This window comes from Marmota flaviventris, chromosome 11 (assembly GCF_047511675.1).
Source record: "Marmota flaviventris isolate mMarFla1 chromosome 11, mMarFla1.hap1, whole genome shotgun sequence".
Taxonomy (NCBI): Eukaryota; Metazoa; Chordata; class Mammalia; order Rodentia; family Sciuridae; genus Marmota; species Marmota flaviventris.
The window spans coordinates 39,078,227-39,090,343 of NC_092508.1; the positions used below are offsets into that span (position 1 = coordinate 39,078,227).

The 12,117-nt window shown below is 33.2% G+C and overlaps 1 protein-coding gene across 1 annotated transcript in view; it reads left to right on the top strand.

Moving 5' to 3' along the window:
- Window positions 1-12,117, top strand: part of Dnah7 (dynein axonemal heavy chain 7) — a 323,134-nt gene that overhangs the window by 74,420 nt on the left and 236,597 nt on the right. The window contains exons 13-17 of the mRNA XM_071619296.1: window positions 3,241-3,513; window positions 4,217-4,344; window positions 6,478-6,556; window positions 8,098-8,322; window positions 10,882-11,028. Coding sequence (XP_071475397.1) covers window positions 3,241-3,513; window positions 4,217-4,344; window positions 6,478-6,556; window positions 8,098-8,322; window positions 10,882-11,028 — 852 coding nt within the window. The remainder of the gene's footprint in view (window positions 1-3,240; window positions 3,514-4,216; window positions 4,345-6,477; window positions 6,557-8,097; window positions 8,323-10,881; window positions 11,029-12,117) is intronic.

Here is a 12,117-nt window from a genome sequence, read left to right on the forward strand (position 1 = left end):
GGATATTAGTATGTAAAGGTTTACATGGTAATAAAGTTAACATCTGTTTTAGCTATAGCCCATCTTAAGGGAAAGGATGATACTGATAATTGAAAGCTCTCCCTCATTGCTCCTTCCTATTTAGATCCCTATTCTACTTTTTAGCAGAATAATCACTATCCTGACTTTTGGATTTATTATTCATAATTTTAAAAAATAAACTCTCTGTATGTCTATAAATATCTAAACAATTTCTGTTTTGATTTTTCATATCTTTGTTATAAGTATGAAAAATCATCTTTTATATCATTTGTGACTTGATTTATTTCACTTAACATTATGATTGTGAAATTATGCATATTAAGGGTTTTATCTTCACTTCTGAGTTTCTAATTTTTTTTTCAGGAATTCCATTTATTTTTCAAGAAGGCCTCATCATTTTTGATAATCTTTTGTATATCATCATGTGTTCATTAAGCTTTTACTTTTCTTTATACACATTAAATATCTGTTATATTCTATACTTAATAATTGCAGTATATATATGGTCTTTGCTATTCTAATTCTGCTGTTTGCTGACTCCTGTTACTAGTGTTCTTTTTCCTCTGGATATTTTTCCTTTATTATTATGGGGATGGATATATATATATATATATATATATATATATATATATATATATATACATATATATATATATGAACTTTGTGCAGGAAAGTCTTTGAGGTTGTGGTTTAATGTGGTTTAAGTTGATTCTTTGGAAGTTTCACATAGACCATGGAATTATTTTTAACTAACTATTATTTTCCTTGATTAACAATTTTGTGAACAACACTGGCAATTACCAACTCTGTTTGAGAACAAGCTCAGGGTTCTAAATTCTTAAGGCAGCCATTTTTTTTCCTTCACTGAGAAATCAGGCAAAAGCAAGACATTTCTCTTCTTTTTCTCCCCTCATGCAAGGATTCTATCACCTTTTAGTATTCTGAAGATTTGTCTCCTCAGAACCATCATTTTATTGTGTCACCTTTCATTGTTCTTCATTTTATGTGTGGGTACGAAATATGACTTCCTACCTTGGTCAGTCCTGAGAGTTTGTCACCCCACAGCTACTTCCCACCTCCTATTTCCACCTTGCTGGAGACTCAAAAGTAAAGCTTAGAGAAGGAGATCAGTGCCATTCCCAGGGCAGCTGCTCACTTCTGCAGACTGTGATCTATCTCAAGTCATGCTCTCTCCTATTGGCCCCTTAAATTTTTGTTTACTTAGGTGTACATTATAAATGATAATTTTAGTCATTTTATGGATATCTGTTTCTCATGTTGTCATAGAAGTCACTCAAGAAACGTAACTGTTCACTTTGTCCTTTGTGAAATTCAATTCCTTTATTACATTTTTTTTCATGTAAGACTTGAGGTAGCATATGAAACACACATATACAATAAGTTACCAAGGTGAATTAATAAGTTCTAAATAGATAAAAGTAATAATTGTAATTATCCAAATGAGTACAATTACTATAATTTTATGGTTATAAAATATGACTATAATCTTCCTGATTTCTAAAACATGAAAATGTGACAAGTTTAAGTTAGGATTAATATAATCAATTTAAACTTCTCAGGGGAGAATGATATTTTTTCCTGGTATCAGATTTTGAGAAAAAGGTTTTTCATGGGGCATGATACCTAGGGTAACGTATGAATATTACCTGGTGATATTTTAAAAATACAAATTCAAAGGCTCACCATGACTACTACCCCTAGCCTTAGGTGATTCGTGAAATCAGATTTGGAAACAAATGATAATAAAGTGTCTTGAATAAGATAATTTCACATAGTCTCAATGATCTTTGACAGCAATTGCAAAAGTGGGATTTATGTTGCTGTTTTATCACAACTTTTGATAGGAACTGAAAATGAACTAAAAATACACTTTTTTTTTTTCATGGAAGGCAAACCTGCAAGAAGCCAGTGCACTGAGTCCAAGCATGTAACTTTATCAAGTCTAATTTGATACGCTTTAGAGCACCTGAGGTGTTTCATACAAAATATCATTTCTTCTAACTCTTGACAGGAGCTGATTAGATTTAAAAAACACTTTCTAATGTAGTTCTGAAGTCCTGGTATCCAATTATATTAAGAAAGATAAATCTATAGACTTAGACTGTTAGTAAATTTAAGAAACATTCTATAGTGAATATTAATGAGTTTCATACAAGAATAAATAATTTCACATTGCATATAGTATATCATGTGATATAGATTGCATTATCCTAAAATTTATTTCTCAGAAAAGATGAGAACCAAGCATCTACTAAGCCCAGGGGTAAAAGTAGCTGGATTCATTAATATTCTTGTGAAGCTTCACCAGTTCTAAGCAAGGTGATTTTCTGAAATGCACACTAGAGGGCATTGCAGACAAATGCCCCCAGCTGACAGAAAATTTTACAGTTCTCTTAAGGAACCATTTGATGTGACGATTTTGAATGTTTTAGACTATTCACACTAATTTTCATTTGTTACAGTTAAAAGTTTCTTCCTCTTGACAACAGAGCATAAATATTTTTAAGAGTTACTAAGTTCAGATAATAAACTATATCAACATAATTACTTGTCCTCATATTTGAGAAGGGAATAGAGGCAAAGTGTTGAGATTTTTCTGCTTATTTAAACGTGTCATCTGGTCCATTCATACCCATTGCTATTCTGATTATGATAGCAGAATAAAAGTTTGCAACTAAGGATTTTAGTATGGTCTGGTTGCTGTTCTCAGGCTCAAAGATTGAAGGTCAATGAATGAGTCAACAGTCATTCTTTGTTCTAGATAAATTTCTCCTGAAGGTCAAGAAGTTCTAGGATTAAAATGTATGATGATATGACATAGAACTAGTGAATTTTCTTTTAATACTATACAATGTAGACATAACCTTATAAAGCTAGCATGTACAATTGCACAAATAAAATGTGGATTTTTCTGTCTTTATGTTCTAAATCTTATTTTGTATAGATTTTCAAGTGACTACTCTTTGATCCATACAGAAAAACAAAATACAACTAGCTAGCCTTAAGGAAAACAAAACATTCTATGAAACCTAGATTTTAAAACCCTGCTGTGATTAGAATGAATATCTTCCTATAGAGATTAGAAAATAAAAATTTAAAAAAGAAAGGCAATATTATCATAAGGTTAGTATTTTTACAAAGACAAATGATATGGTTACTTTATTTGAAATAAGTTACGTTGTCCCCACCTTTGTTTAGGAAAGTAAGTCTAAACCAACAACTTTGAAGCCCATAATTCTGGATGAAATTGTTGAAGCTCACAAAGCAAAGATTAAGGAGGTGATTATGAAAGAGAGTGTGGCACCTACTGAACACCTCAAGCTCTATGATAAATATGACTTTTTAATTACCAAACAAGCTGAGAAAGATGCTGATGATTTCCTTGCAGAGAATCATAATTATGAGAGAATAATAGAAGAAATTCGCAGATACCAAAAACTAATTGATGAAATACAGTACACATCTAGAAAGGTAAATGATTCGTTTTGTGCAACAGTTATCTGTACCCAACAATCTTTCTCCTTTTTTTATTAACATGTAGTTTAGAACATACAGAGAAAGAATTAGAGCATTACTATCACTAGGAACAAATTTATCGAGTTTAGGATATATGCCAATCATTGTGATAAGCCCTGGGTATTAGGCGGCAGACAGGACATATAACAGTTCTTGTGCTCATGTAGTGGAGACATTATCTTGTAAGACCTTCATATAATTTAACCCTTCTTTCTCTCAGTCCCATGAACTTTATCCCAATCCCATGCTTACTTCTGTCTAGTAGGATAATGGTAACTTAAAATTTTCTTCTTTTGTTCTTTTTTTTAAATCAACATTCTTCTAGTTTTCTACCATGCCTCTGTATTATATTTTGTATACAGAGCAAATGGAACATTTGAAATCTACTTTACCTATTTAGTAGTAACTCAGTCTCCAAATTGTCTTTATCTATTTTTATTCTAAAAGAATTGGCTTCCAGGATAATAATTTCAAGGATGTTTATCCAGAAGATAGTTGTAAAATATCAGAAAACCCTCTAGGCATCAGGTTTGAAGAAAAAAACAACAACCTTATTAGATCATACTTACAAAAATCAATCGGATGAGAATGGAAAAATATGGGAATCTCATTAATTTTTATTCCATTTCATGTTTATTAAACTTTTAATATGTTTCAGAGTATTCGCTTGGGAATGTTTGAAATACACTATGAAGAATTAATCAGAGCATTGGTAAAACGAGCAGATAATATTTGTGGGAAACTTATAGCAAAAATGTTCACAGATCATCAGGAAGTAAATACAAGGTATTTGTGTGATATTGAATATATTTTTATTTTGGAGGGAATGTCAACAGAATAAACTATCACACAACTAAAGTAGTGGACTAGTGCATTGTCATAATTGATTCAGAAGAAAAGATTGTGCCAAATGTATTTTTACTTGGCTTTAAGTATCATTTCTGGATGTGATTATTAATATTATTTCTTTTTCACTACTAATGTATTCTAATTATATAAATTAAGGTTGCATTAAATTTGTTTGCATTTCTTTTGCACATGTCATAAGGATATTATCTAACATCAGATGTTCTAAATTGTATAATCAATATACAAAGTGGGTTTTCAAAGTGGATTTACACAATAGCTGTTATGGGTTCTCAGGGAATTCTCAAATTTGAAATTTTGCCTTACTAATTACTCTTAAATGGCATGACAAATTGTTAACTGGAAATTATTTCTTGACTAACCCAGGATATTTTTAAGAAAGTTGACCCATTTTTATGATTATGGTATTAGAGAAAAATAGATCATTAAAAATATTTATCTTAAGATGTACAAAAGCCTGAAGGAAGTGTTTTTTTTTCTTCCTGTTTTGTCTTTTTTGTTTGTTTTTAACTTATCCTGTATTAGGCATAGGATCAGACTCAATGAAGTGTGAATTCAACTGCTGAAGGAAGTTACAATGTAGAAAGGGAATAAAATACAAATTGGTAAATTACAGTAAGGTGCAGTAAGTTCTGTACAGAAGCACAGAAGTAGAACAGAGAAAGACATGATTAATATTTTTTTCAGGGTGGTGTTTGGGGGTTGGGGGGATTAGGAAAGTCTGCAAAGAGGAATCGATGTGTGAATTTCAGTTTGAAGGATGAATGTTCCAGGATAACAATGTAGTTGAAAGAATTTCAGGTAGAGAAGAGAATATATATAATACAGTGAGGTATGAAATGGCATGGCATATTCCAAGAACCAGGAGTGGTTTGTGATGCTTTCATAGACATTGTGAGGGCAGAGGGTGAGGGGGAGGGCTAGTGAGAAAAGACCAGGACTTGGTAGCTTAGCTAGCAACAAGATCATATTTTTAGCTTAAAGCACATTTTCCTCTAGAAGCACTAGGAGAGAAGATGCCTTTTACTTACAGTGTTTCCTAGTGGGTGAAATATTTATTTTAATTTCATAGCTGCTTTCCCTGCCTCTTAATGCTCACTGAGCTCATGCCAGTTCTACTTGTTTGTTCTCATTTTCTCTTAATTACGCCAGACTCACTAGATGTACAGAGGACATATCAGGAACCATGAAATAGAATGATCTAAACTTCTTGCCCCTGCATGCTTTACTCACCTCTACGTGAAGCTCTTCATAGCTGTCTGTCACATTCTTAGAGGGCAGAATCTGCCTTTCGAAATGTAGGTGCCACACATTGCCTCTTATCACTCTGGACCTGGAATCCCCTCTGTATCCTATAGGTCAGACCTCCTCTTTTCTGTTGATTCTTTCTCTGAAGTTTGCAAATGTGTTCACATCCTTCTTCCATCTTCTAAGCCCGACTTCAACCCAACATCATTACCATTACTATTCTTGTCTCCTTCACCTTACAGCCAATCTTTGTGAAGAATTTTTCTGGACTTCCTTAGCTCATGCTACTCTTTTCTTTCTCTTTACCCCCTACCCTGAAGTAAGTTCACCATTTATATTGGCCACAATCCTAATCAGTAAGAAAGATTTTCATATTACCAGAAGTTTGTAAGCATGCAGGTCCATTATAACCGTTTTCTCCAAGTGGAGTTAATCACTCCCTCTCTTTGGGCCATCTCAACTAAATTTCTGTTAGAGCCCTCAAAACTCTAGGTTGAAAATAATCATTTTTAGTCCTATCTTCATAGTGGATTTTGAGCTTCTTGAGGGCCATTACTACAGCTTAGTCATTTCTGTGTCGCTGTCACTTAATATTGAAGTTGAAAATGTAATAGATGATCCCTAAATTTGTATTGAACAAATAAGTCGATGAACAAAAATTTGCACTTAATTTATTAGATGTCATATAAATAAGTTATAATCTTTATTTGTTATGCAGCAAAACACTATGTAAACAGGAGTGTATTTTGAAATGAAATTTGATCATGAATTTGTAAGATTTATTTTTTTTGTCTGGTGTTTCAGATTATGTGAAGAATTTGAGAAAATAGCTGAAAAAGCTCTAAGCACTCCTCCAAATACAGCAGAACTAATGGAAATGAAGGTATTGTCTATATAAACACATTATAGTTGTGCATCAGTTCATTATTGACACAATAATTCAGAGAAACAAATCATTCTAAAAGTTGAGACAGAAACTAAAAATAATATGGACTTTAAAAATGCTTAGTTCATGCATCTGCAATTTGGTAATTTAGGCTGGACTCTGGGGTGGTTCTTCTAGTTTTGATGGGGTCACTCATCACTCAGTTGGATTACTCACTACATTGGCTCAGTCAGCTCTCAGTTGGTTTGACTAGTATAACTGTGGTTCAGAAATTTGGCTTTGCTCCACTTGTCTCTCTAACTTTGGCAGGCTCACCTGGGCTTGTTCTCATAGCATGATAGACAAGCAAGCCTCATTGTCTGAGTGCTCTTCAAATTCTCTGCTTGTATCACATAGCTAACATTCTATTGACCAAAGCAAGTCAGAATGAGAGGACGTTACAGGGCCTGCTGGAGAGGTGAAATATTAGAGCAAGTAATGCAATTGTCTACCAGAATATTTTTGAGAGCACTATTAATAATTATTACCATGTTTACAGATATAAACAAGAACTGTTCAAGGCAACCTCAAATGAATGGTTATCCCTCCATTTTTATCAACAAATGTTTAATTCCTCAGCAAATATTTTGTTTTTTGTAAAATCTACATTTTATTAAATATTAAAATCTCTGTGGTAATTTTCTGAAAAATATTGTGTTTTAAGCATAGAATTTATGGCACTGAAATTATTAGATAAGTTTTAGTTTGATTGTTTTTCATGTTACTTCTGTGTTTTAAATCTACTCCCCATTTCATGTTACTTCCTTTTCATTTTGGTAACACCAAGCTTTTATGTAGCATTGCCAACTGCTTCATTTTACAGGTCATATATTGTAACTTTATTATAATAGAAATTTTAGTAGAAGATAATATACATATTGGATGATTAAGGAGTGATTTTATAGTATATTGACAATGTGGGATCATTTTTTAATTTTGTGGAAAGTTACTTTCTACCTCCAGCTGCCTCCACTGTTTATTATATGCTCTAAGCAGTGTGTCTTTTTTTTTTGTTTTTGTTTTTTTCTGCAGCAGTTGTGTCTGTTGAGGTGCAGTTTCACTGATGGCTATTTGACTATTAACTATCTTTCCAAGTAGATTGCAAACTTCATGAGGATGTTCTGTTCTTTATCCCTCTACATTGCCAGCACCTAGCACAGGTCTTGACATATGGTTGGTCGTGCAAAATGTAATTCTGAAAGAATAAGTGAAATTACTCAGAGAGCATCTGCTGTTGTCTTCCAGCAACCCACAGCATTCCTCTGTACTTCCCCATTGCTTTGCTTTTTGTATGTCGTTAAGTATTTTCTAAGTTTTTTTTTTCCTGCCATTTTGGTGAGGTGCTTGGAAGGGAGGGAGGAGAATTGATCTGAGCTGCAGTCCCTTAGTTTGAACCAGAAGACTTCACCTCTAATAAGTCTGCACATACTTATACAGTGTATTTCCATGTCTACTTTTTGACGTAAGCAGTTCATTTTGTTATTTTTGTTTTCCTTCAGGCTTATATCCAGAAAGTGGAGGCAGTTGAAATGGTTGAATTGGGAAATAGATTAGTGGATTCTAAAAACTGCCTTGCCTTCCTCATTGAGTGTGCCAACTTTTCTCCAGCAGACATTAGGTTAAATAATAATGTTTTCCAGTGGTATGGAAGAATGGGAGAAATTTTTGATGAACACAGAAAAATTATTAAAGAGAAAACGGAACAATATCAAGATGGCCTTAAGGTTGGTATTTTAATATTTTAAATTATTTTTATTTTGAATTTTAAACTTTTCATAACATTGCCAAATCTTTTATTTCAAAGGTCATATATTGAGCTTTCTTACTTTATAAATCTTAGTTGAAGATAGAACACATATTGGATTTCTGCTTATTGGATATTTAACAATTGAGTACCCTATTATCAGTGTGGGGTCATTTCTTGATTTTTCAAGGGAATAGGAAGAAAACATTGGAATATTTTACCCACAAGTGACTGTGACCATATAAGATTTTTAATGAAAAAAAGAAACACTGTTAATCTTATATAGTTTATAGTACTATTTTTAGTCTTTTAAATTTTTAATTTTTTTTTTATTGCTTGAACATCAATGCTCTGTTTGGCAAAATGTCCCTTCATACCTCATAATCACTAAAACTCTCCTGAACATTGTGACCAGAGCATTTTCTTTTTGTTTTTGTTTTAATCTTTCAAATGAAGATGGTTTGTGACTTACCTTTGTGTACCTATTCAGCCTTATCTCCTACCTCTCTGTACTCTTTGCTTGTGACTTTTCTGTAACCCCAAGCAACATCTACACTCCTGTACATCTCTCATCTCTTGCACATTGTCTGTGTTCACTCTGGAACACACTCTGCTGCCACCATGTGCCTCTCTAACACAATTTATTTTCTGAGAATTCTCTCAGATCTCAATGCAGCTTTTCCTTTGCTCTCCTTGCATTTTTAACCCATGTCCACCAAATGAATGATCTGATCATTATGTTACTATTTTCAGGTCTGTCTTCCATTAGATGGCCAGCATCTTGAAAGCAAGGCTGTTTCATTTTTACCTTTCCTCCTTATATCCTGTGGGCTAGCACAGTGACTGACACACATGTTTTTGTCCATTTTTTTGCTGCCGTAATAGAACACCTGAAAAGAACAAAAGTTTGTTAGTGTTCTGGAGGCTGAGAAGTCCAAGTTTGAGAGACCCACATCTGGCAAAGGGCTTCTTACTGTATCATCCCATGGCAGAAGGCAAAAAGGCACTTGCATGAGAAAGAACAAAGGAATTGCTCAGGGGGCATAGGGAACCAAACTCATTTGTTTTTTAGGAAACCACTTCTGTGATAACTAACCTGTTCCCATGATAATGGTATTACCCCATTCATAGGCCAGCCCTCAGGACCTAATCACAGCTTTAAAGGTTTCACCTCTCAACAGTGTTTCACTAGGGATCAAGTTTTCAACACATGAATTTTGGGGGACACATTAAATCATAACACATGCATATGGAGCACCATGAGCACTCCATAGCTACTGTCTGAATGAATGTTTAAATTTTTGTCTCATTTTATAGATGAGTGAATTAATTCCCAAAGATTGAGAGACTTGTTCCAGGTCAGACAGTTAAGATATCCCTTGATTACCAGCATAGCTGTCTTTCTGGGCGATGCTACTGAGAATACAGTTAATTCACAGAATATGTTATATGGAAAATTAATCCATAGACTTTAAAAATCAAATTATTTTAAACTGTTAAACTGTGTTTTATATTTCTGTTTCACATTTATACCATTTCAAAAGCATTTTTTAAAATGTAAAAAATGGAACTAAGGCAGTAGCTCAGTGGCAGAGAGCTTGCCTAGCATGTGTGAGACACTGGATTCAATCCTCAGCACCACACAAAAATAAACAAAAATAAAATAAAGGCATACTATACTGTCCATATACAACTAAAAACCAAAAAATAGAAAATATGAAGAGTAAATATTAGATACTTGAATTACAATATAATGGGGACTTAGAAAATTGCTAGGTGACACAGAATTATCTATACTTTATTGTAAACTATACTATTACAAAAAACTACATGTAATGTTCATGAATTTTTCCTCTTATTTTCCTTTCTGGCTGGTCCAGACCCATAAATTTGCCAGGAGGCTAGAGAAAACAGGACAACCACCTAGAAAATCTATATAATAGAAAAACTATTTTTAATAACCCATATTTGACTTTTGAGTATTTCATTGTTAGCTATTTTTTAGAGCCATTTCATTTAGGATGACTTACCAATGACAATTTTATAATAAGCTTTTCTCATTAAAAACACACACACAGGGCTGGGGCTGGGGCTCAGCGATAGAGCACTCATCTCTCATGTGTGGTCTCTCATGTGTGAGGCCCTGGGTTCGATCCTCAGCACCACATAAATATGAATAAAATAAAGGTATTGTGTCCATCTAAAAAAATATTAAACACACACACAGATTTTATATCAGAATGTTAAAATTTTAAGTTTTTAAATCTGAACTTATTCTGTTGTGTGTTAGAACTCCTTACAAAAATAATACAGAGTAAACTTAAATCTGGAAATTCGAGAAATCTTAGCAAATTAAGTTCAAGTTTTAAAAATCCTGCATATTTTCGATCTTAGTCATCTTCTGAATGATCTCTTTATATTTTGTCAGTAACAAAAATATAATAATAATTCTGATAACCCTTAAAAATATTTAAAATTTCTCTTGATGCCTACGGTTTTTAACTTTTAAAAATAGTAACTGCAAATTTTTTTTTATTAGTTGCGGTGTGAACGGTTTGTGGAGGAATTGGAGAGTTATGCCAAACAGGCAGAAGAATTTTATACATTTGGAGATCTTCAGGATGTACAAAGATACCTGAAGAAGGCTCAGACACTGAATGCCAAATTGGATTTAGCAGCAGACAAGGTATAATTTAAAATTTAATTTGTTCAAATGAAAAAGAATGGCATTTGTATTGGGTATTCACCTTTAAGAAATAGATTCAGCTGGGTGCAGTGGTGCATGCCTGTAATCCCAGTGGCTCAGGAGGCTGGGGTAGGAGGATCATGAGTTCAAAGCTAGCCTCAGCAATTTATAGAGGCCCTAAGCAACTCAGCAAGACCCTGTCTCAAAATATAAAAAAAGGTTGGAGATGTGGCTCAGTGGTTCAGTGCCCTTGGGTTCAATCCCTATTACCAAGAAATAGATTCAAATAAAACATTTTAACTATATAACTAGAGAATAATAGAAATGGTACAAATAGATTTTACAGATGTTCTTCAAGGAAGAGCATGATTGCTGTTTTCTATTGGTATTGATTTTTTCGTGGCCTTAGTCTTTTATTTTAAGGATAGAGTCATGTCTAAGTCTGCTTCTCAGTTTTTGCTTTGCATAATTAAATATCAGCATCATAATTCTATCATAAATATAGGTATTGAACCTATATTATTTTAGCAGAAGTAGGCAAATAATAATATCTGGTTACTGTTTAGGTTTTCCATCTTCATAGATGCCTGGTTAGATTTTGCAGCTCTATTTGTATTTTTAAAAAATTGTCTAAATTGATGCATTATATTTATACATAATAGTGGGATTCATTGTGATATATGCATACATGCACATAACATAATTTGGTCAATTTCATTGCCCAAAGTACCTCCTCTTTTCCTCCCCTCTCCTTCCCCTTGTCCCTTTCCTGTTTTGTTTATGTCCCTTCTATTTTTGTGAGAGTTCCTTATTGTTCTTTTCTTTTATCAAGCTTCCACATATGAAAGCAAAAATAACCCCTGAATTTTGGGGTTTAGCATATTTCACTTAGCATAATGTTCTCCAGTTCAATCCATCGACCTGAAATTATATCATTTCATCCTCATTTATGTCTGAGTAAAATTTCTTCATGTGAATGTACCATATTTCCTTTATCCATTCATCTGTTGAAGGACACCTAGACTGTTTCCATAACTTGGCTATTGTGAATCGGAATACAGGTCTCACAATACTATTCTGATTTCTGTT